Source organism: Neomonachus schauinslandi, chromosome 9 (genome assembly GCF_002201575.2).
Source record: "Neomonachus schauinslandi chromosome 9, ASM220157v2, whole genome shotgun sequence".
NCBI classification, from domain to species: Eukaryota; Metazoa; Chordata; class Mammalia; order Carnivora; family Phocidae; genus Neomonachus; species Neomonachus schauinslandi.
The window spans coordinates 133630059-133656517 of NC_058411.1; the positions used below are offsets into that span (position 1 = coordinate 133630059).

The 26459-nt window shown below is 41.4% G+C and overlaps 1 protein-coding gene across 3 annotated transcripts in view; it reads right to left on the bottom strand.

Annotated features, from left to right (window-relative positions):
- SV2B (synaptic vesicle glycoprotein 2B) overlaps nt 1-26459 on the bottom strand; it is a 67461-nt gene that overhangs the window by 13756 nt on the left and 27246 nt on the right. For all 3 annotated transcript variants that reach the window (XM_021680521.1, XM_021680523.1, XM_021680522.1), the window contains 5 exons: nt 22704-22837; nt 21321-21410; nt 16726-16836; nt 15828-15916; nt 13514-13678 (listed from right to left, as the gene is read on the bottom strand). In XM_021680521.1, the coding sequence (XP_021536196.1) occupies nt 13514-13678; nt 15828-15916; nt 16726-16836; nt 21321-21410; nt 22704-22837 (589 nt within the window). The remainder of the gene's footprint in view (nt 1-13513; nt 13679-15827; nt 15917-16725; nt 16837-21320; nt 21411-22703; nt 22838-26459) is intronic.

The window sequence follows — 26459 nt, forward strand, 5'->3', positions numbered from 1 at the left end:
AGGCATATAAAAATCTTTAAAGTAGGGGTATTGAGGAGGTGTTTTTTTCTAGCTCTATATGGTTCTATAAATGAGGAGTGTCTTAACTGTGTGTTGCCTGAAAAGAAATAAAAGAGTGGACCTAGGATATGGCCATCTTTCTTCTCCAAATGATGAAAATATTATTTCATGGAAAATAAGAAGTATTCATGGAAATAATGGGGCCAATGTCAATCAAATAGACTCTCTAAAAACATATGTTCTTGAGCCTCAGTGAATCTGCCAGTAAACCCAACTTCCTTTCTTCCTTTTCTTTTACACTCAAGGCTACCCAAGTGCTGAAGTCGCAAGATTGTATCCTGTCCCTTTTACAAAGATCCTAGCACATGTACAGCCTTTGGGAATGTAATTTAAGAGTTTATTTTATGGCAGAGTACTATTCCATGGTATAAATGTGCAAAAACATGGATAGATCTAAGTGCATAATGCTAAGTGAAAAAAATAGGATTAAAAGGCTTCATATTATAGGATTCCATTTATATGACAGAGAGAAGAGCATTGTTTGCCAGGGACTGGAGATGGAGTAAGGATTGACTACAAAGTGGCACGAGGAAATCTGGGGAGTAATAGTATCTGGATTCGTGGTGGTTACATGACTATATGCACTTGGCAAACTCACAGAACTATACTATAAAAAGGGTGAATTTTACTCTATATAAATTATAAGTTATACTCCAATAAAAAGGAAGTCCCAACAAATTTCTAAAGTAATAATATCTACCTCCAAAAAAACCCAAAACAAGTTCAAATGCTGACTAGATTGACTCAACACTCCCACACCCTATAAGTGCTTAGCAAAAGAGATGTACCCATTCCTACAAAGGTCTCTACCGTCCTACATATCTGACTTTCAACCAAAAATTACAAGACACACAAAGAAGCAAGAGTAAAACATTATTATGTCAAACAAAATAATATTAAAAAACCAGAAGTAGATATGACATCATTGCTGGAACTATTATGTAATTTAATATAACTATCATTAGCATATTAAAGCCTTAATGGCAAAAGTGGATAACACGCATGCATGGTGGAGAATTCCAGCACACAGATGCAAACTATTAGAAGCAGTCAAATAGAAATACTAGAAATTTCTTAAAGCAGTAAAACAGATTAAGAATACCTTTGATGGACTCATCAGTAGACTCATCATGTTTAAGGAAGGAATTACTTAGCTTGTATATAATTCAAGAGAAGTTACCAAAACTACAACATAAAGGGGAAACTCCAGAAAAGACTTTGGGAAGCTATCAAACAAACTTAAGTGTGACTGGAATTTAAGAAAAGAGAAAGAAAACTTGTCATAAGACATTTTTGAAGGGGTGCCTGGGTAGCTCAGTTGGTTAAGCGGCCAACCCTTGATTTTGATCTTTGATTTTTGAACTCAGCATCATGAGGTCAAGCCCTGCATCAGGCTCTGTGCTCAGTTGGAAGTCTGCTTGAGATTCGCTCTCTCCCTCTCCCTCTTCCCTTTCCCCTGCTTACATGTGCACTCTCTCTCTCTTAAATGAATAAATAAATCTTTTTAAAAAAAATACATATTTGAAGAGATAATGGCCCAAAATTTTCTAAATTAATGAAGCAGGTAAACCACAACTCCAAGAAACTCACAGAACCTCAAGCAGAGTAAATACAGAATAAGAAGAGGAGGAGAAGGAAGAGGAAGAAGGTACATCTAAGTACATTATATTCAAATAACTGAATACCAACTATAAATGGAAAATTTGGAAGGGAACAAGAGGGAAAAGTCACACTACATTGAGAAAACCAAATTTAAGAATTTAGCAGACTTCTCATAAGAAATTATGAAAGCCAAAGACACTTGGGTGAAATCTTCACATTTCTGAAAGAAAAAATTGTCAACCCAGAATTCTATACCCAGCAAACATATCCTACAAAAAAAATGAAGAAGAAATACTTCTAAGACAAGCATTGAGAAAATTTATTCCCACCATAATTACACTATAAGAAATAGTAAAGTTCCTCAGGCATAAGGAATACAATATCAACTTACATTTGAAACTTGGATCTTCATAGAGAAATGAAAACCTCTAGAAATGGTTAAATTACAGGTATATCTAAAGACATTTTTTCTTTTTTAAATCACTCTAAAAGAGAATTGAGTGTCTGAAGCAAAAATAGTAGCAATGTATTGTGTTCTTATAGCATACATAAAAGTAAAATGCATGACAATAACATAAAACATGAGAGAAAATGAGTGTTCTACTGTAAAACTCTCACACGTGAAGTTAATATATTATTTGAAAATAGACTGATTTATTAAAGATGTATATTGTAAGTTCAAGGCAATCACTACATTTTTTAAAAGATGAGTAAATAATAAGCCAATAATGAAGGTAAAATGGAATAATGAAAATAATCTAAATTAGAGCAGAAAAAAAAATTTTTTTTTAAAGAATAGAGCAGAAGATACAGAAAATAGCTAGCAAGATGATAGAAAAGGTGGATCCCAATTATATGCTCTCTACAAGAAACCTACTTAACTCTAAAAACATAATAAATTAAAGGAAAAAAATGGAAATAGTAAACACCAATCAAAAGAATACTGGAGATTCAGTATTTATCTGATAACATAAAATAAAGTAAACTTAGTAAACAAGGAATATTATCAGGGAATAAGGGGTGACTTGCATAATGATAAAGGCATCAATTCACCAAAAAGACACAACAAATATAAATGTGTATGCACCTAACAACAGAGCTTTAAAAATGGAAGTCCTATATCATACAGACTGCATTATCTGTCCATAACATAAATATATATAAATGATCAATAATAAAAAGCATTTTGCAGGGCACCTGGGCGGTGCAGTCAGTTAAGCATCTGACTCTTGGTTTAGGCTCAAGTTGTTGTCTCAGGGTCATGAGATTGACCCCCACGTTGGGCTCTGCACTCAGCTGAGCATGGAGCCTACTTGGGATTCTCAATCCCTCTCCCTCTGACCCTCCCACTTGAGCTCTCTCTCAAATAAGTAAATCTTTTTTAAAAATAGCATTTTGACACTTAAAATGCACTTCTAAATAATTTGTGAGATGAAGAGTAAATATTACCAGAAAATATAAAATATATATTGGTAAGCAGAGAAAGTTGTTTGAAGGAGCTAAAGCAAAATTGGAGGGAAATGTACTTAATTAAATTCATTCACTTTTAAAAAAAAAAAATCAAGAAACACAGTAAGGAAACTAAAGAGACATAAAAAAGTAAATCCTAAGAAAGAAACATTAAAGAAAGGAATATTATTACTTAAATATAAAATATGCAAAACTCCAGTAAGACTGATTATAAAATAAGACCAAAAGCACAAATGAGCAGTATTAGCAATAAAAAGGGATGATTTATTATTGCAAATCTAATAAAAACTTCATAAAACAATGTTATGAAGAACTTTATGACAATATATTTAAAGCTTAAAAGAAATAATTTTCCAAAAGAAAAATGAGCATACTTGAATATATTAATGCCATTTAAAAATAAATTGGTAATCAAAGTCTGCTGCCTCAATTAATGGCAAGCTGATATAGTTATAGCAACTAGCTTTACCAAACCTTCAAGGAATCAACAACCCCTACCTTACACAGTTTGTTTTAGCAAAAAAGGGGGTGCGCTATAAACTTGATACCAAAGTTGAATGAGAACAGTATAAGGAAAATATACACCAATTTCACTTACTCCTACATAGTACACTAGCAAATCAAATTTGTAAATGTATTGCCTTGAAAAAAAAAATAACAATGAATCAGTAAGATATATCTCAGGAATCACATATGGTTGAAAACCAGAAAAACTATTATTTCAATATGTCACATTAGTAGGTCCAAGGAGAAAACCACATAGTTACCGTAATAGATGCAGAAAAACATTTGACAGACTCAATATACTATCATGATAAAAAAAATCTCAGTATACTCAAAAGAGAAGAGAATTTCCTTAACTTTCTAAAGACTATGATTCAAAAAAACACAGAAGATGTTATATTTAAGAGGGAGACACCAAAAGCACCCACAGAGGTCAAGATACCCATTGGCACTATTCCTATCCATCACCAAACTGGAGGTCCCAATCAGTGCAACACAATGAGAACACAATTATAGGGATAAGAAAGGAGGAGATAAGACTCATTAATATTTGTTAATGTGTCTGCCACATACAAGAGCCAAGCATATCTACCAAGAAGCTATCAAAATGAATAAAGAGTTGGGCCAATGTTTTAGATCCCAAAAAATCATGTATAAAGGAAAAAGGACAAGGAGGAAGAAAAGAGGAGAGAAGCAAGAGAGAAGAGGGAGGAGGAGGAAAATGAGGAGGAGGAGAAAGAGGAGAGTGTAAAAGCCCCACTCACAACAGCACCAGGAGCAATAAAGCATCAGCAAATAAGCTTCACAAAATACATACAACATCGATTTTTTTTTTTAAGTAGACTCCACACCCAGCGTGCAGCCCAGTGCAGGACTTGAACTCACAAGCCTGAGAAGGAAACCTGAGCTGAAATCAAGAGTCGGACACTTAACCAACTGAGCCACCCAGATGCCCCCATACGGAAACTTTATAGAGGACGTTATAAACCATTATGGAAGGACATCAAAGAATGACTAAGTCAACAGAGAGAAATACAATATGCAATGACTGGGAGACCCTATACTCTAAAGATGTCCCCCAATGAATCTAGACATTCTATGTCATTCCAATCAAAATCCCAACCACCTGTTTTTAATGGGATTTTAGAACTTGATCCTAAAATTCATCTGAAAAAGCACAGGGGCAAAACCAGCCAAGAAAAATGTTAAGAACAAGGTGGAAGACACTAATCCTCCTGGAAACACAACAAAACAATAAAGTTAATGGCAATGAAGTCAGTATGGTAAAGGGAGAGACAAATAAAACCATGGAACCAGAGAGCCCAGAAACACGGTGATACATAAGAGGAACTCTGACTTACCCTAGAAGTATGACTATATACCAACAGGGAAAAGATGGGCAATTTTACAAATGCAGAAACAATTGGCTATTCACATGGGGGGAACATCAAAGTATTCTTCTCTCATAGACAGAGATCATATTCAGGTAAATTAAGGCCTTGAATGTGAAAAGAAGCTTTAAAAAAGAGAAACAAACTGAAAATGACTTTTCTCACTTCAAACATGAAAGATTTCTTAAATAAGAGCCAAAAGGCACACATCTTAAAGGGAAAGGTGACAAACCTAGCATTAGAATATAGAGCATCTGCCCAAGAAAGGGCTCCTGAAGTGAAGTAAAAAAGCAAGCCACGGACTATCAGAACCAAGAGGAACCTGAGGATGTGATGTGGTGGCCTGGGTGTGATGATGGGATAGAGAAAGAACAGTGGGTAAAAGGAAATCTGAGTGTGGGCTCCTGGTGGCTCAGTCAGTTAAGGATCTGCCTTCGGCTCAGGTCATGATCTCAGGGTCATGGGATGGAGCCCCTCATCAGGCTCCCTGCCTGGTGGGGAGGCTGTTTCTTCCTCTCCCTCTGCAGCTCCCCCCGGCTCGTGGTCTCTCTCGCTCTCTCTCTCAAATAAATAAATAAAATCTTTTTTAAAAAACCCTAATTTTATACCAAAAAAAAAGTTGCAAAATTTATAGTATAATTATACATTTACATATACAACATGGTATGATATTTATCTAAACTTTAAACCATACAAAAGAATACTGTACAACATTTACAGATATAGAAACACACGGGAAAAGTATAAAAACACCCTTCAGTGTAAAACGCCAGGTTTATTTTTATTTTTTCTTGTTCATCTCCCACTCCAAATCCCCCCCTTCTTGCTTCCCCTCCTGCTATCTTCTTTTTTTTTTTAACATATAATGTATTATTTGTTTCAGAGGTACAGATCTGTGATTCAACAGTCTTGCACAATTCACAGCGCTCACCATAGCACATACCCTTCCCAATGTCTATCACCCAGTCACCCCATCCCTCCCACCCCCCACCACTCCAGCAACCCTCTGTTTGTTTCCTGAGATTAAGAATTCCTCATATCAGTGAGGTCATATGATACATGTCTTTCTCTGATTGACTTATTTCGCTCAGCATAACACCCTCCAGTTCCATCCACGTCGTTGCAAATGGCAAGATCTCATTCCTTTTGATAGCTGCATAATATTCCATTGTATATATATATATATATACCACTTCTTCTTTATCCATTCATCTGTCGATGGACATCTTGGCTCTTTCCATAGTTTGGCTATTGTGGACATTGCTGCTATAAACTTCGGGGTGCATGTACCCCTTTGGATCACTACATTTCTATCTTTGGGGTAAATACCCAGTAGTGCAATTGTTGGGTCGTAGGGTAACTCTATTTTCAACTTTTTGAAGAAACTCCATACTGTTTTCCAGAGTGGTTGCACCAGCTTGCATTCCCACCAACAGTGTAGGAGGGTTCCCCTTTCTCCGCATCCCTGCCAGCATCTATCGTTTCCTGACTTGTTAATTTTAGCCATTCTGACTGGTGTGAGGTGGTATCTCACTGAGGTTTTGATTTGGATTTCCCTGATGCCGAGTGATGCTGAGCACTTTTTCATGTGTCTGTTGGCCATTTGGATGTCTTCTTTGGAAAAATGTCTGTTCATGTCTTCTGCCTATTTCTTGATTGGATCATTTGTTCTTTGGGTGTTGAGTTTAAGAAGTTCTTTAGAGATTTTGGATACTAGCCCTTTATCTGATATGTCATTTGCAAATATCTTCTCCCATTCTGTCAGTTGCCTTTTGGTTTTGTTGACTGTTTCTTTTGCTGTGCAAAAGCTTTTTATCTTGATGAAGTCCCAATAGTTCATTTTTGCCCTTGCTTCCCTTGCCTTTGGCGATGTTTCTAGGAAGAAGTTGCTGCAGCTGAGGTCGAAGAGGTTGTTGCCTGTGTTGTCCTTTAGGATTTTGATGGACTCCTGTCTCACATTTAGGTCTTTCAACCATTTGGAGTCTATTTTTGTGTGTGGTGTAAGGAAATGGTCCAGTTTCATTCTTCTGCATGTGGCTATCCAATTTTCCCAACACCATTTGTTGAAGAGACTGTCTTTGTTCCATTGGACATTCTTTCCTGCTTTGTCAAAGATTAGTTGACCATGGAGTTGAGGGTCCATTTGTGGCCTCTCTGTTCTGTTACACTGATCTATGTGTCTGTTTTTGTGCCAGTACCATACTGTCTTGATGATGACAGCTTTGTAATAGAGCTGGAAGTCCGGAATTATGATGCCGCCAGCTTTGCTTTTCTTTTTCAACATTCCTCTGCCTATTCGGGGTCTTTTCTGGTTCCATACAAATTTTAGGATTCTTTGTTCCATTTCTTTGAAAAAAGTGGATGGTATTTTGATGGGGATTGCATTGAATGTGTAGATTGCTCTAGGTAGCATTGACATCTTCACAATATTTGTTCTTCCAATGCATGAGCATGGAACATTTTTCCATTTCTTTGTGTCTTCCTCAATTTCTTTCATGAGTATTTTATAGTTTTCTGAGTACAGATTCTTTGCCTCTTTGGTTAGATTTATTCCTAGATATCTTATGGTTTTGGGTGCAATTGTAAATGGGATCGACTCCTTAATTTCTCTTTCTTCTGTCTTGTTGTTGGTGTATAGGAATGTCACTGATTTCTGTGCATTGATTTGATATCCTGCCACTTTACTGAATTCCTGTATGAGTTCTAGCAGTTTTGGGGTGGAGTCTTTTGGGTTTTCCACATAAAGTATCACATCATCTGCAAAGAGTGAGAGTTTGACTTCTTCTTTGCCCATTCAGATGCCTTTTATTTCTTTTTGTTGTCTGATTGCTGTGGCTAGGACTTCTACTACTATGTTGAATAGCAGTGGTGATAGTGGACATCCCTGCCGCATTCCTGACCTTAGGGGGAAAGCTCTCAGTTTTTGCCAATTGAGAATGATATTCGCTGTGGGTTTTTCATAGATGGCTTTTATGATATTGAGGTATGTACCCTCTATCCCTATATTCTGAAGAGTTTTGATCAAGAAAGGATGCTTTTTCTGCATCTATTGAGAGGATCATATGGTTCTTGTTCTTTCTTTTATCAATGTATTGTATCACATTGATTGATTTGCGGATGTTGAATCAACCTTGCAGCCCAGGGATAAATCCCACTTGGTCGAGGTGAATAATCCTTTTAATGTACTGTTGGATCCTATTGGCTAGTATTTTGGTGAGAATTTTTGCATCCATCTTCATCAGGGATATTGGTCTGTAATTCTCCTTTTTGATGGGGTCTTTGTCTGGTTTTGGGATCAAGGTAATGCTGGCCTCATAAAACGAGTTTGGAAGTTTCCTTCCATTTCTATTTTTTGGAACAGTTTCAGAAGAATAGGTATTAATTCTTCTTGAAATGTTTGGTAGAATTCCCCTGGGAAGCCATCTGGCCCTGGGCTTTTGTTTTTTGGGAGATTTTTGATGACTGCTTCAATTTCCTTCGTGGTTATAGGTCTGTTCAGGTTTTCTATTTCTTCCTGGTTCAGTTTTGGTAGTGGATACATCTCTAGGAATGCATCCATTTCTTCCAGGTTATCTAATTTGCTGGCATAGAGTTGCTCATAATATGTTCTTATAATTGTTTATATTTCTTTGGTGTTGGTTGTGATCTCTCCTCTTTCATTCATGATTTTATTGATTTGGGTCATTTCTCTTCTCTTTTTGATAAGTCTGGCCAGGGGTTTATCAATCTTGTTAATTCTTTCAAAGAACCAGCTCCTAGTTTCGTTGATCTGTTCTACTGTTCTTTTGGTTTCTATTTCATTGACTTCTGCTCTGATCTTTATGATTTCTCTTCTCCTGCTGGGTTTAGGCTTTATTTGCTGTTCTTTCTCCAGCTCCTTTAGGTGGAGGGTTAGGTTGTGTACTTGAGACCTTTCTTGTTTCTTGAGAAAGGCTTGTATTGCTATATATTTTCCTCTTAGGACAGCCTTTGCTGTATCCCAAAGATTTTGAATAGTTGTGTTTTCATTTCATTGGTTTCCATGAATTTTTTAAATTCTTCTTTAATTTCCTGGTTGACCCATTCATTCTTTAGTAGGATGCTCTTTAGCCTCCATGTATTTGAGTTCTTTCCAACTTTCCTCTTGTGACTGAGTTCTAGTTTCAAAGCATTGTGGTCTGAAAATAGGCAGGGAATGATCCCAATCTTTTAGTACCGGTTGAGGCCTGATTTGTGACCTAGGATGTGATCTATTCTGGAGAATGTTCCATGGGTACTAGAGAAGAATGTGTATTCTGTTGTTTTGGGATGCAATGTTCTGAATATGTCTGTTAAGTCCATTTGGTCCAGTGAAACACCGGGTTTATTAACAATGGTAATCATTATGCTTTAGGAAGGAGAGGAATCACAACGAGGCTCACAGAGTGAGTAATGTTTAATCTATTTTAAAATCTGAAGTAAATATAGCACAGTTGATTTTATAAAGCCAGCTGCTCTGAACTGGGTTGTTTGCATTATTCTCTATTCTCTGCATATTTGATGTACTTCACAATGGAATAAAAAAGAGAAGAAAGGAGACAAAACAATGGCTATTTGCAGATGATGGGATCATACAACAATAACAAAGGGGAACTGTTAGGACTAATGAAAGAGCTTAGATATCAAATAAACATCCCCAAATCAATAGGATTTCTATTTATTTGCAATAACCTGTGTGAATATTCGATGGGGAGAAAGCAAGCCAATTTTCAGTAGCCAGTGAGGTTATAAAATATCCCAGAAGCGTCTCCACAAAGATCTTTGCAGGACCTATATTAAATTGAGAGATTTGATCAACTCTGAAGCATGAGGTATGTTATCTATCGATATTATGGCTTTCAGATGTGGAATTGGAGCCTTACGCAGGTCAGAGATGGCTCAGCTAGTCTCTGACCCATCGAGGCTTGAAACCCAGTCCCTCAAGCTACTTCCCCAGACCTGGAAGCCAGAAGGTGAATTTACACATTTCCCACCCGTGGCAGCTTCATGGGACTTAGCTGCCCTGAAACAGACCCACTGCAGCTAAAAAAATTCTTATTTCTGCCTCACTCAAAGGAGTTTTGAACAGTGTAGGGAATGCCTCAGTGTGATGCATGAAACCAACCTTCTTCTCTTTTCTGCTAAGCCACCCTCATTTCAGAGGTCAACTCCCTGACCTTCCATGAAAACTCATGAGAGCTTTTCTCCTATTTTTCTCCTGGCTGATTATCTTGTATCATACTCTTCACCATCCTAACCCTCACAGAAATTAGCCCTGCCAAGCAGAAATGTCTCCCCAAGCAGAGAGGGTAATTAATTAGTTTATACGTGATCTCAGGAAAAAAAAAAAATAAAACTATACTGCTTTCAATTAACAGTATGAGAAGCCTAGCCTGACATTTTGGCTCAGGGTTTAGAATATGAACTTTTTCTCTTGCCTTTCTTGCATTTTCCAAAAACTTATGAGTTCTAGAGCAAAAGCAGGATGAGAACTCAGAGCCACCCAGTCCCATTAGATGCACCAGGAGAGCTGCAGATACTGCTTGGGGAACAGGCCCAAACTAATCTGTGTACTTTCATTTCTTCTTGGGGCCAAAGGGATTGTCTTACAACAGGATGAAGTTCAGGCTTCAAGAGGTTCTCCTTTATTGACAAAGTCTGAGGGTGAAGTCTGAAGCCCTACTTACAACAAAGTCATTTTCCCCGGTGTGCAACAGTCAATAAGGTAAATAATTTCTTTTTAAATTTTAAATTAGCAAAGTGTGGATAAAGTCAAAGGAGGAATACAGGGTACATATGGAGAAATGTGGCACCCCAGCTAAAGTTAACTCTCCAAGGAGGGTTAGGGTTTTCAAAGATGAGGCGCTTTCTAGCCCATCATCAGCAGGTGGCAGCATAACTCAAGAAAAGAAACCAGGTTCCTTCATTCCTTAGCTAAGTTTCAAGGTTCCTAATCTTCCAAGGAGAAAAACACCCTTTTTATTCAGTTTGCTGGGGGTAAAAATGATGGGTTTCATGTGATAATGGTTGTGCTTTTAGGATCCATTGGTTAAAAAACATAAATGAGGGGTGCCTGGCTGGCTCAGTCAGTTAAGCATCTGACTCTTGATTTGGGCTCAGCTCATGACCTCAGAGTTGTGAGATCAAGCCCCCAGTCAGGCTCCATGCTGGGCATGGAGATTTGGGCACAGATTCTCTCTCTGCCCCTCTCCCTGCTCTCTCCAAAATAAAGCAAAACAAAACAACCATATAAATGACAAGTTAAAATTAACTCACTGCAACTTCTGAAGGAATTTATATTTGAATAATTACACCAAACAACCACATTCTCTTGAAACATAGAAACATGGCAGCATATCTGTGCACGCAGAATATTCACATCTACTCTCAGACAATCCTTGGCATGACTGTGCATTCCCAGACCCTTGGCAATAACTGTATGGTGCCAGGGGAGGTCCTGGGTCCACAGGAGACCACTGCTTTCAAGAACACTTGCTTCCCCCTCACTCCCACCCAAAAGCTTGATGAAAGCTTCCAGGGGCGCCTGGGTGGCTCAGTCGTTGAGCGTCTGCCTTCGGCTCAGGTCATGATCCCGGGGTCCTGGGATCGAGCCCCGCATCGGGCTCCCTGCTCAGCGGGGAGCCTGCTTCTCCCTCTCCCACTCCCCCTGCTTGTGTTCCCTCTCTCGCTGTGTCTCTCTCTGTCAAATAAATAAATAAAATCTTTAAAAAAAAATAAAAAAAAAAAAAAAAAAAAAAAAAAAAAAAAAAAAAAAAAAAAAAAAGCTTCCAGAGGCTGAGAAAGATTAAAAGAACAGAGTGGATCAGAAATTCTCATTTTTTATGTAGCTAAGTCTAAGAACTACAAAACCGTCCTGTTGCAAACCATGAGGATGCTGGTGTTGCAATGAACTTTTTAAATTATTTTTTTAAAGATTTTATTTATTTATTTGAGAGAGAGAGAGCATGAGCAGGGGGGAGGGGTAGAGGGAGAGAGAGAAACAGACTCCCCACCGAGCAAGGAGCCCGACACGGGGCTCGATCTCAAGACCCTGGGATCATAACCTGAGCCGAAGGCAAATGCTTAACTGACTGAGCCACCCAGGCGTCCCATGATGAACTTTTTTTTTTTTTTTTGTTAGTTACTATTATTTATTTTGATGATTTAAAACACCAATAATATAATTACTTATATACAGAGCATGACTTACTACAAATAATAAATTCAACATCACGAAGAGGAAAACTGCAATTAGAAATCCCCCCTTCTTTTTTTTTTTTTTTTTTTGAGTTTTAATTTTTTTTTATTCTTATGTTAATCCCCATACATTACATCATTAGTTTTAGATGAAGTGTTCCATGATTCATTGTTTGTGCATAACACCCAGTGCTCCATGCAGAATGTGCCCTCCTCAATACCCACCACCAGGCTAACCCATCCTCCCACCCCCCTCCCCTCTAGAACCCTCAGTTTGTTTTTCAGAGTCCATCGTCTCTTTTAAATGCAGAAGACACCATATAACACAGGGCCTCTGTGGGAATGGAGAGTTTCCCGGTGAGACAATATCCAGTTATTAAGGGTATGGGATTGGAGTCCGAATGCCGAAATTGGGAGAGACATTTCTATTTATATTAGCTGCGTGATTTCGGCAAGCTACTCAGCCTCTCTGAGCTTCTATTTCCCCACCTGTACAATGAAAAGCATATGTCTTGCCTCCTGGAGGCTTCCTTCATTTTTGTGAGGATTACATAACAGTCTATGAGGGTGCTTAAGGCAGCTGCTGACACCTAGAAATGCTTTATGATGTTGGCTGCCATGGTTATGATTATGAGCCTCATGATCAATGTCATACTATCATTATTTATTACTAATATCACATGAGAGTGTCAATGAACATTGGAAACTTCATAAATGAGGTCTCTTTTTACTGAATTTGTCTCTGCAGAGAATGGTGTCATGTCATGGGTGACATCTAGCCATCCATAATGTCCCTTTGTTTTCAACATTTCCAAAGTGTTCTTTGGGCAATATTTCTTCATGGGCAATGTCAGCACAAGATCTCCCGACTGGTGTCATATTAGCCTCTGGATTTGCTTCTAGAGAAGCTTCCAAAATCAAAGAAAAAGCTCAAAAACCAGGCGGTGGATTAGTATAGTGTTCTCAACCCTCTAGGCCCTCCTTATAGGCAGGCACCAATAGGAGGCCACAGCCCTGTGCACATCTCCATTAAAGGTGTGAGGTCACAGGAAAAATGGTCTGATTGCCTCTCCTCAGTCAGATGTCTCTATCCTTGGATGAATAAGTTCTAGCCAGGTGATTAGGGATGACTGGAGGCCAGCAGGCCTCATTGTGTCTCTGAGGTACCACAACAGCCTTGGAGCTCATTCACCTGCCCTACGGAATTCTCTTTCCAATGGTCCCTCTCCCAAGAACAGTCCCCACAGACCATCATCCCGATCTGGGGAAAGCCCGTGGTCTCTGTCACTTACTTGTCATTCACAAGTTTCCCATGTTGATGAATCTGATTCTCCATCGTGAAGTTGATGGTGACGCCATACACGTGCTCACCGAAAAACACCTTCATTTTGGACTTGTATGCTTCGTCTTGAAAATACCGGATCATATCAGGGAACCAAACTGTCAGTCCGTAGTAGCTGTAATAGAGAAGACAGAATATTCAAGCAGCAACAGGCTTTATTCTTTCATGATCAGAGTCTGTATCCCTAACCTGATATAAATCAAGCTCATTTTAAATGTACAAATATGGTTCATTATTAGAAATTAAGGCACTTACTAAGTGCCACACTATCACTCATCATATGAACAGATCTAAGGAAAAAAAAATCATGAGCATCTCCATAGATTCTGAAAAGGCATTTGATTTAAAAAAATTCATTCCTGATTAAAGAAAAAATAGATTGGGAATTGGTGGGCACTTCCTTTATATGTAAGAAAATACATACCTCAGCTCAAAGGTAGAATCTTACTTCATGAAGTAGAGGCATTTCCACTAATGTCAGGGACAAGACCCAGACACCCATTATCACCACTACTCTTTACCACCACATTGTAGGGCTTAACAAACTCAGACAGGAGAAAGAAATAAAAAATTGCAGGAATACAAAATTGCAAAGCAAGAGGCAAAACTACCTGAATCTGCAGATGATATAACTTTATACCTGCCGAACTCAAGATCTTCAACTCAAAAAACTAGCCACTAAACATTTTAAAAAGATGCTCAGTCCCACTCATAATAGGAAAAATGCAAATTAAAGCCACACCATTATCATTCTCAACTACTAGGTTATAGGTAAACAGATGCTCTCATACACCGCAGGAAAAATTTGTACAATACCATATGGAGGAGAGGTCAATGTCCAAAAAAATTTACTGATGGATTTACCCCTTTGACTCCATAATCCCATTTCTAGGAACCTATTCCATTGATCAGCTCGCTCAAGTACAAAGTCGCCTACAAACAATTACTCATTGTGGTATCGTTCATAATAGCAGAAGTCTGAAGACTTCCCAAGAGTCTAGCAATAAGGCCCTGTTTGAAGACTGTGTGTTGCTACATTATGGAAAGCTATGCACATGTATTTCTCTGTTGTTTCAACATTTGAAATGCATTACCTATTCAACAAAATTAAATCAGCTATAAGTAAATATAAACAAGACATATTTTAGAACTCAGTGAATTGACTCCTAGTGTCTACCATCTTTGGCTTCTGAAATGTTCCCTCCTCACTTAGACAGAATAAGTGGAGGGGAGTAGGGTCTGGCTTCCTCTTTACTTTTACCCATTTGGGTCTCCATGAATAGGTATTGAAAGAAATCAGGTCTCCCCATGTTCCTCCATGAATCAAAGAGGTCATTAGACCCCATTTCATTTCCTTTGGGCACAGGTGATGGTGAACCAAGCAATTTCACAGATGGAAGTTTTAAATCTCATTGACAATTCCCCGCTGATAATAGCAATTAATTGAGCACTTACTAAGTGCCAGAAATTATTGCAAGCACTTTCTTTATACAGTAAATAGCTTCAAGATGCTTTAAGTGGCTTAAGTGGCATAAAAAGGGTCATGATATTTGGAGGTGCGTGAAATGACCTACCAATTAAGAGAAGAGCCAGCTAATCACATTCCCATTACACTAGCTCTTCCTTATTGTAGGGCACAGTACTGCAGAGTCTCACTGCTTTATCCCATGGCCATAGTGCAAGTGACAGCTGCCTACTCAGCACTCGTTCCCTGCTCATTTCTCGGAAACTAGATTTTGTTTGGGTATCAACCCTCAGGGAAGGTTACGGTATCTTTGGCTCAGACACAAATCCTGATTAGTCTGAAGTCACTGGGAAATCCCATCCCCTTCACCAGTTAGTTTGGCACTAGGTATGTGACACACATCTGGTTAATAGAGAAAAAGGATGCAGGGGTTTTCAGCGGGGGGCTCCTGAGAAAGCTTTCCTTGCTGTTACAAAGAGAAGCTCAGAGAGAGGCAGCCTCTTCCTCCTTGGGACATTTTCCCACATTGATGGGATGCCAAGAAGAGCACAAGCATCTGGCAACCACCAAGAGATAGAGCCTGGGGCTGAAACCCCACGTGGAGCCTGCCTCTCTATGGAATTCTTGTTACAAAGGACAAGACGTGTCCTTGTTGTAGAAGCCATGAGAGTGGGCTGCCTGTTACTTGCAGCCAAAAGCATCCAGACTCTAGGAGTTAGAACAAATTGAAATCTCTGGTTTATAGATGAGGCGCTGGAGGCATAGGGAAGTTAATGAAGTTAAGTAAGATAGAATTTACCTTAAAGCCATGGTGAACCAGACCACAGACAGAATCAGCGTGTTCATCCTGTAGGGCCCCATCACACAGTACAGAGCATTATCCCAGACCTGTAACCCACACACAGAAGGATTATTAAAGCAAGAGACTTGTGACTTGAAAGAGCTCATTTCTAGGATTTTCTGATAAATTTCCTAGGACCCCATGAGAGAATGGAAAACCATGATCTCCCAGAAGCAGCAATTCTGTTCAAATAACAAAGACTCTTCTCTTCTTACTGCCTGGCCTCAGCCTCCAACATAATAGTTCTGGAGCATCTTCCCTGGGAACACAGTAATACATCATCAAAAGCACACTGAGGTGGGATTTCAAGACACTAGAAAACCTTGAGTAGTGAGCTCTGCTCCTTGCCTGTGGGAGTGGGTGATATTCCCAACATTTAACAACCATTCAACCATTCATTGGCTGCCTCAGTGCTTGACATCTGAGTTGCCTACAGGAGTCACTTCTCCAGAGAAATGGCCTTGCCCTTCATGGAGACTTTCTCAGAAACCACCAACACACCTCAAAGGGCCATCTACTTCACTCATTCCTTTCTTCCTACAGATTATGTAAAGAGAAGATGATAGAGAGAAGGATGTTTACTAAGAGTAGATAGATGTTCTGCCTGTGTTCAAAATCTCTCCTTGGGAAGGAAGAGCAAAGAAAAGAAACTAAGGTTTAGAGAGTCTGTGGCTCAAGTCACATGGTGAGTGAGAAGCAGGCACAACTGTGTCCCAAACATTCCATCCAGGGCACTCCCTCCCCATCAAACTGCCTTGAGTTGATGGGGGTATTCATGGTCTTTATCCTTCATCCACCAAAGTTACAGAATTTCAGACATCCTCCCCTCTCATCTCCCACATGTTCCCAATCATACCTGCTTGAAAGTGGTCTTGAACCTGACCAGCCAGCGTTGGTACCAAGTTCCTGTTGAACTCTGGATCTCAATGAATTCATCCATTTGCTTGGGAGTTTTGATGTGGGAAACCTGCAAAACAAAGATGGTCTAGAGAATCGTAACGCCACTCTGTGTCAGACTTTTCAATCTTTAATTAATGTAACTGAATTTATGTCACATATCAAAGGCTACAGGAGCATTGGATGACCCTCTAGTTCAGTGATTCTTCACCAAAGATGTACATGGCCTCTCTTCAGAAATCTTTCTCAGGGAGATATGTCTCCCTGCAGACAAGATGAATCCATCTTTTCACTAGATCATGCTTTTGAGAAATTTGTATTCGTCAGTCATTATATGCTGAATTCCCATGTACATCTGATTTGCCCACAGTAGAGTTGACTCCACCTTAAAATTCACAAGTCTATCCTTAATAGGTATTAACAATTAACATCACAGAAGTCTAGAACCCATGTAAGCAATGGCGTGTGTGTGTGTTGCGGGAGAGGGTTGTTACTTAAGATTTTTTTTTAAAGATTTATATATTTTAGAGAGAAACTGAGGGAGAGAGAGCGTGCGTGCACAAGCAGTGGGAGGGGCAGAAGGAGAGGGCAGAGGCAGAATCCTCAAGCAGACTCCCCACTGAGCATGGAGCCCAACACAGGGGTCAATCCCAAGACCCCGAGATTGTGACCTGAGCTGAAATCAAGAGTTGGCCACTTCACACACTGAGCCACCCAGGTGCCCTACTACTTAAGATATTTTTAAAACACAGCGGAATATGAAAAATCATGTCTTCCTTGCTGTCTCTGGCTTTCCTAGTGGAAATCAAAGAAATGGGGAATGGGGATAAGGTTATATATCTCAGTTCTCCCCCTAAAGGGCCCCAGAAAATATTGATTTGTCCAATGTCAGCAGGTAGCCCCAATGTGCAATCCTGACTCACCAAGACAATGACTGTCAAGTTACCTAGTGTTTAAAGCAACCACTGAATTCTATAACTAGCCATCATGTTAAGGAGATGGTTATCCAAGTTAGCAAGGTCCATGCTTGCAGACTTATTCAGAGGAAAACGGAGGAGCACACTCAAAAAAATTCAGTTTCCATCACCCCCTCCAACGAACTTTGTCTAAGGAAAAAGGTTTTAGTCCTACAAGCATCTCCATCGCTTTCTTCAGCCATCTGAGAATGTGAAGAGATGGGAAGAGAGAAGGAAATAAGGCTGGTAATCCACAGGGAAAAAAACAGCCCTTGGGTGTGGACAACAGACTCATTAACTCTGAGCATGAGGTCTAGGACGGCATGGCTGTGCTTTTCTAAACCCTAAAAATAGTAGTTCTTAAGCTCCTGGCATGTCCTACCATCTGCAGGTGTTCCTCCTTTGCAGATCTCTCCGCCTGGGCTCTGACAAGGACATGGGGGAGTGAACGCACAGGCCCTGCCACGGAACTCTTGGCTGGAGCTCCATGGTATCAAATATCCCCAGGAAGCCATTGAGCCCTTGCTGTCGCCAAAAGAGGCCAGAGGGCAAGGTTGACATCAAATCAGGAAGCATGTCAAAAATCATACTCCAAAGCATTAAGATATCCACTCAAATGCAATGTTTTTCTTTTTGGTGCTCCTAGGGAAAATAACATTCTATTCCCTAGGGATTTGGGAGTGGTATAGGGACAACCTCAAACAAAATTACTCTAATTTACAATTAACTAAGATACTTATCTTTGACTGGGTCTAAATCAGAATATGGCCTGTGTTCACCCTAGCCCTGCAGAACATTTTACTGGGGACACCTGCCAGGTGGCAGATCAGAAACTGTGTGGCAGCCAGCCAAGGGGATGGCTGAAACCTAGGGCTTTGTAGGGGAGGAAAATGTTTTCCTCGCCCCTCTTAGTTAGTTTCCAGTCCCCTGGGGCAGTCAGGGACAGGCGTACAAATGAGGTGGAGAGCAATCATCCCTCAGGACTCCTCTCAGGAGAGCTGTGGATTTGCTTGGAATAAATAGGCTAACAGACTGCTTGACGGGTCAGGGAATGCCAGGGAGGACGAGTGCGTGAGCCGTGCATGAGCCAAGGAGAATTTGCCGTATTCCAGAGGGAGAACAGGAGAAAGAGAGGGAAGGCGAAAAGGGAGGAGGAAAAGAGGGGGGGATGGGGCAGGGAGGAAGTTCCTCAAATTGTCATGAAGGTTATTAAACTCGCAAATGCTTGGTATGAGTGAGGTGTGTCTGTGGATGTGTGTGTGTTTATGCATCTTCGTGTGTGTTTCACACGAGGTTGATGTGGCCCACAATCCAACCCAGCTGATATGGATTCATAGGCTTGAGTCAGGGACAGACCATGAAGATGTCTCTCGGGAATAAGCAGGAGCTTGGAGAGCAGTCTGTGGAATGGGTGGGGGTGCGGGCAAGACCGAGCCAAGCACACCGGGGTCCTGGAGCGGGGGCTCTCCCCTAACATCTGGGGTCCACACCTGCAGTCCAGCTGCAGCATTATAATCCACCACAGACAGCAGTGGGGATAGGGGACTTGGGAGAACCATTTACATCCTTAGCATCTTTCATCTGGACTATTACTGTTAGTTGTGCTTCTTAATAAATGTTTGTGATAAAAGCACCAGTCCCATATTTTAGATATTTTTAGGAGCATTGGAATTGAGAGAAATAGGTGACTGAGCAGCAATAAAATTCATTGCTTGAGTTAATTTAAGAAAAAATATGTCATATCATTTTTTTTTTAAGATTTCATTTATTGGGGCACCTGGGTGGCTCAGTCGTTAGGCGTATGCCTTCAGCTCAGGTCATGGTCCCAGGGTCCTGGGATTGAGCCCCACGTCGGGCTCCCTGCTCTGCAGGAAGCCTGCTTCTCCCTCTCCCACTCACCCTGCTTGTGTTCCCTCTCTCGCTGTCTCTCTCTCTCTGTCAAATAAATAAATAAAATCTTTTTAAAAATATTTTATTTATTTATTTGACACACACACACAGAGAAAGAGCACAAGCAGGGGGGAGCAGCAGAGGGAGAGGGAGAAGCATGCTCCACACTGAGCAGAGAGCCTGACGTGGGACTCGATCCGTGGACCCTGGGGTCATGAGCTGAGCCGAAGGCAGATGCTTAACTGACTGAGCCACCCAGACGCCCCTATGTCATAACATTTTTGAATAATAGTTAACATCTATGTAGCCCCTACTCCAAGGCAGGCACTGGTTTAGGTACTTTATTTAATCCTTACCATAACCATACTTAGAGATATTATTACCCCTCTGTTCCCAGTAGAGACACTGAGGCAGAGGGAGCACCCTGCCTAAGGCCACACAGCTAGAAAGTATCAAAACTGGGATTTGGGCCCAGACTGTCAGGCTCCAGGTTATGGATTCTTAGCCACATGGTCCTGCCACGTGGCCCAGCCTGAGAATCAGGGCTTCTAAGCAACAGTTAACAAGGACAAGTGTGTTGTCCAGAATCAATGGCAGAGGCCAAAGCTGCAAAAGCAGTGAATCGGGGTAGGAGGGGGTTAACCCGGGAGGGCTTCCTTGTGGAAATGGATTTGAAGTCAGCCTGGAAGGGAAGTTATGCAAAACAGGGACCCAGGGCACACATTCCTCCTTGGCCACAGAGGGCTGTGGTTGGGGCAACACAGATCCCGGCAACTAACAGGACATCTTCATGGAAATCACCACTCACTAGTTTTGCAAGCAAGAAACAAAACCCAGGCTAAGCGCCAATGCTGATCAGGGTGGAGGAGAGAAGTGGCTATCCTGTTGCCTATGACAGTATAGATTGGCACAACCCTATTGAAATGTAATCTGGCAATATAACTCAAGAGCTGTAAAAATACTAGTGCTTTTTCAGTCAGTCATTTTATTTCTAGGCGTCTATCTTGGAAAACAAACCGAGAACGTGAATGGGAAGGAACTATGTGTGTGAGAAGGTTCACTGCGACAGTATTTACAGGGACAAGGTAATAATATGGGGTAAAAAAATCTCTAGCATTTGGGGCATGTTTAGGAAGACTGTGTTAACGTTCCCAACATTAATGTTGGTTAAAAGGATAATTACGAATGCCACAAGACAACATACAGAATGCTTATGGGTACTCTTTAAAATATATAGAGATGGAGGGGTGCCTGCCTGGCTCAGTTGGTTAAGCATCCGACTCTTGATTTCAGCTCAGGTCATGATCTCAGGGTTGTGGAATGGAGCCCACGTGCTGAGCATGGAGCCTGCTTAAGATTCTCTCTCTCTCACTCTTCCTCTGCCCCTCCCTCCCGCCCTGCTCACTCACACTCTCTCTCTCTTAAAAAAAAAAAATGTAGATGTAAATATATGCACATATGCTTATCCCCATATGAACACAGCTAGTTTTTTCCTTCAGCATTTTTTTTAACAATTAGCAGTAACAAGGATATCCATCAAAATGAACAAATAATTATGACACAATAATAGGACTGTCAGGCTTTTATTCTCCCTCTGATACATTTTCTTTGTCAAATTAATAAATATCATAATATAATAAAATTCTTAGCAAGCCAAAGCAGTAAAGAGGGGAGCCTCCCTTTGTTGGCCCAGGTGCCGCACACTCACTGTGAACACCTTCTCGGGGGCCCCCTTCGCCCTCATGTTGGTGTCGTGGACTTGCTTGAGAATCATCCAGGCTTCATCGTGTTTGCCCATCTGGTGGAAGCAAGGAAAGAGGCATAAGAAATCCTTTCCTGACGAGGGGTGGAAACCCAACGGGGGCGTCCAACCCTGAGTGTGAAGGGGTTAGACATGGATGCAGGGCCACTCAGGTCTTGGGAAGGACTGGGACAAGTCTCTGTCCCCAGCCCATCTTGGAAGGATATAAGGTAACGCCTCCAGGGCATATCGTGTAAACATTACACACTATTCCCACTACATAGTACAACACGCCTAGTCGTAAGGTTGAGTGACTGTTGGGGGAGAGCCACGTTCCTCCCTGACCAGAGCAAGCAACGAAGCAACATGTTACAGATTGAATTGTGTCCCTGCTGCCCCAGGTACCTCGGAGTATGACCCTATTTAGAAATAGGACTGCTGTAGATGTCATTAAGACGAGGTCATACTGGAGTAGGGTGGGCCCCTAATCTAGTTCGACTGGTGTCCTTATAAGAAGGCAGCATGTGAATACGGAGACACAGGAGGGGAGCGCGTAGATGACACTGGCAGGAAGCATGGTGCAGCCGCAAGCCAAGTGATGGCCAACAAAGCACCAGAAGCTGGAAGAGGCAAGGGAGGACTCCCCTACAGACTTCAGAGGGAACGCGGCCCTGCTGACACCCTGATTTTGAACGTCCAGCCTCCAGAACTGTGACACAATTTCTGTTACTTGAAGCCACTCAGTTTGTGACAAAATCCTTTATCACAGCAGCACTAGAAAACTAATACACCACAAAGGGTAAATTTTGAGAGATCCCTGGTTAAAAAAAAAACTCCCTGCGGTGTCTGCCCCTGGTAATGGGACACAAGGGAATTTGACAAGGACGATTACTCTGTAGAAAGATCTAGGAGACACAGAAATGGATTCAGAAATGGGGGTGTAGAAGCCTTCAAGTTCCTATCAGTCCTCTGCCAGTCCCACCCAGTCTGACCCCTGCAAGCACAAGAGGCCCCCCAAGTTGGAAGGACTCTTCTCTCAAGACACCAGGAGCAGCTTTCCTGTGGGGAGGGGTCCTGATGGGCTTGCGGGAGACGCAAGTTTTCCCACAGATCTCACTGCAGCAACTTGAAAAAACATGCCACAGTTTTGAAGAGCCTCTGGAGAGAATGGGAGCTGGAAGCAGCCTCTGACAGTCCCTGAATCCAGGGCATGCAGCCATCAGACAGCAATAAAGCCAGACGTGATGATGGGCAAGGCGGGCTGACATGGGGGTGGTGTGCAAATGCAAGCAGAAGGGGGGGCGGCCAAAGGGCTATCGCTCTCACATCGGGGGGGGGGGGCTGACTCACCTCCAGCAGGAACCTCGGGCTCTCCGGCATGAACCTCAGAGCCACCATGGACACGGTGCAGGGCAGCACGCAGATGATGACAAACACTCTCCAGCTGTGGAAGTGGTAATTGGTGCCCATGCTGAAGCCCCAGCCTGTGAAGAAGCAGTCAGAGGATTTGTGACATGATCTTAGAATGACCTTAAATCACTCACTCTCAAATGAGGGCACTAGAGCATCACCTGGGAAGCAGGTTAAAATGCAAAACCCCGACTGTCCCCAAACCTTCTGAGGCAGAAGCCTGGAACAGGCATGGGGAACATGCATCTCAAGAACCCCCCCAGGGTTGGCCAGGCCTGACATTTACAGGGTCTTGGGCTGCATCCCGTATTTCTCCATAGTCATTAAAACTTAAGCTAACCAACGGTTAATAACAGATGTTCTAGCCCCTCGCCCTGACAAATAAGGAGTTGGAAGGCCAGGCCATGACCTACCCTTGTGAGACGTCTTTCATTTCTTCTCCTGGCCCCTCTCACAGAGTGAGGGGCCTCGTGGTGATATATGTGAACACTCTACCGCAATGAGAATGGGCATCTTTGTCACGATTCCTTGAGTTTAGTGGGAATTCCTGGGTTCTGAGTACCCAGAGCATGATCTGGATGGAAGGGAGGGTGAGCACACACCTCAGGGACCCCTTGCCTTCTAGGAAAGAAAACCAGATCAGGACCTTAGGACCGCGGGGTTTTTTTAATTTTAAAGAGACAGGGCTTCTAAATTCAAATGAATTCTATCATTACTGAAATGGAGAGATGACTAGCTCCTACTCAGCATTCATTATTGAAAGCATTTCTTTTTTTTTTTTTTAAGATTTTATTTGAGAGAGAGAGAGAAAGCAAGCACAAGTGGGGGGTGTGGAAGGGTAGAGGGAGAGAGCGAAGCAGGCTTCCCCCTGAGCAGGGAGCCCAATGCGGAACTCGATCCCAGGATCCTGGGATCATGACCTGAGCTGAAGGCAGACGCTTAACCAACTAAGCCACCTAGGTGCCTCTTGAAAGCTTTTCTAAAATACATTTTTAGAAATTGCCTCTGGATCTACAAAACATTATTTCAAACATCGTCATGGGTCTCAAAAGTCTCTCTTTTAAGGAGTGGGTAGCACAGTGGAAAGAGCCTAGATCTTCATAGTCACGTAGATCAGAGTACAAATCCTGGCTTTCCCACATCATTGTGGTATTGGTGGGTTTTCACAGAATGCAGGTAACAATACCACCACAGATTGGCTAAGTGCAAAAGCTCCTGACAACCAATAATAATTCATCTGCTTTGAGGGTAGATTTGATTTGCTTAGAAATAGAAATACATGACATTTAGTGCCAAAGTTGTTGACTAAAATAGATGAATATAAGCAAAAATCAGCAAAATAATTGCTTTTTTAAAAAATCCAAGGTTATGGGGTGCCTGGGTGGCTCAGTCTGTTAAGCATCTGACTCTTGATTTTGGCTCAGGTCATGATCTCAGGGTCGTGGGACTGAGCCCCGCATCAGGCTCTGCACTCAGTGGGGAGTCTGCTTGAGATTCTCTCTCTCTCTCTCCTTTTGCCCCTCCCCCCACCCGTGCTCTTTCTAAATAAATTAAATAAATAAATAAATAGGGGCGCCTGGGTGGCTCAGTCATTAAGTGTCTGCCTTCGGCTCAGGTCACGATCCCAGGGTCCTGGGATCGATCCCGCATTGGGCTCCCTGCTCCGCAGAGAGCCTGCTTCTCCCTCTCCCACTCCCCCTGCTTGTGTTCCCTCTCTCGCTGTGTTTCTCTCTGTCAAATAAATAAATAAAATCTTTTAAAATAAATAAATAAAATAAAATAAAATAAATAAATAATAAAATCTTTTAAAAATAAATAATCAGATAATCCAAGGTTATAAAATGGCTTGGTTTTCTCATGTCACTCCAAGTAACTCTGAAGACAATTCCAACAGCATTTTTTTTTTAAAAGACAAAACTGTATAATATAAGTGAATATATTGATTTCTAAAGTTCAGAGGATATCATTATTGGGACATAAAATCTCTATTCCATTTACTATCTGCGAAGCACAATGAAGTGAAGTGCAATAAAATGAGGTAAGTCTATATGTAAACGTATACCATGTGATCAGCTGCAGTGGTGAGCAGTGAACGTCTTGAACACTATTACTGCCCTTTCGACTCCTTCTACTTGCCCTTGACTCTTAACCCATTGCGCTTCTATTCGCTCTACCTGCACTGCTCTTTCTGCTGTTATTTCCTAGTCTGTGCAACTAAAGGACATGCCAGAGGGAATGCCAGGTGGGGAAACATGGGACTGAAGCCGCTATGACACATTGGGCCACACAATACACACATCATCCAACTTTCTCAACCAGAATCAAATCTCTTTTTTCACAGCATGCTCTCTCTGGGGTCTGTTGGTTTTCATTTTAATTAAAAAAACCTTTCCTTTCTCCTGACAGCAACACTAGAAAGAGGAAGATAAAAACATAGTACTATTGACATATTTTACAGCTCATGTCCAAAAGCTACTCTGGAATAATTAGAAGTCAAGTTGATCAAAACGACACAGCAGTCAAACTCAGGTGGATAATGAGGAAAGGAGAGCAGAAGTGGGTACATTTATAAAGTATTCTGCCCAAAACAAATTTTTTTCTTTGTGATAATATGTGTAAATTATCCCAAATACGTTATTCCCTCATGCCTCTGTGGTTTTTATGGTGATTTTAGTAATCTCCATTTATCGCATTCATTAGGCAGATCTTTGGGACCTGAAATTAAATAAAATTAAATAGTGAACTGCTTCCAAATATATGGAACAACTATTAATTCGGAGACAGGGACGGTTCTGTTCACTGATCTTTTAGCTTGCCCTACTTTTCACCGTCAGGCTTTCACAAACAGCTGGTGGTGCTGACTACAATGGGAATTAATCTTCCATAATATATCTAATTTTTTCTGGGCTGTGACCATGAGTTCCCAGGAAAACATTCTGAGATTTGTAATTTTCTTTCTCAATGACTTAGTCACCGGAATTCCTGGTGCCAAGACCTCCCATCACTTCATTCCTGAAAAAGCAATTAAATGGGTTTCACAAGCAGTACACAAACATCAGTCTCCTTTCTGTAATTACCCTGGCATTTGTCCCTGCTGAGTGGAAGGGTGTTAAAGGATTAGTGTCTTGGGCACATTGAGAAATAGCATCAAATGTCTGGTTCACTCTGGACAAAACATCTGTTCCTGGTAAAATGAGGCTTAAAGTAAATAATCACTCCTGTTATACTGTGATTCTAATCTACCGTGTTTCTTGGGTGGCTTCCCCCACTCCCCGCCCAGCTAATGCTTGTTTCAATGAAGCCTAATCACCCAAGAGGCTTGGATCTTAAAAACGGACATCAAAGTCACAGATTTCATACAAGCAAGCAAACAGGAAAAACATCCTGTCTGTTTGCGATAAAATATTGAATCACAAGCCCCGATGTCAGCCCACAGCAGCACTGCCCCTCTGCCATGGACATCCCATTCAGTCTTGGTCAACACGCTCCCATTGAATCTTTGTATCGCTTCCTTAGCAACCATACCCCCAGACGTGGGTGTGTGCTTGTGTGTGTAAAGCAAAGTGGAAAAAGTGATGCAGCACGTACTGACTATTGTGGGTGGCCCCTGTCGTAACACCCCACACCCTGCAGGCTCCACTGTATGGCAGACACGTGGTCTGCATGGGACTGACCCTGCCCTGCCCCCCCCCCCCC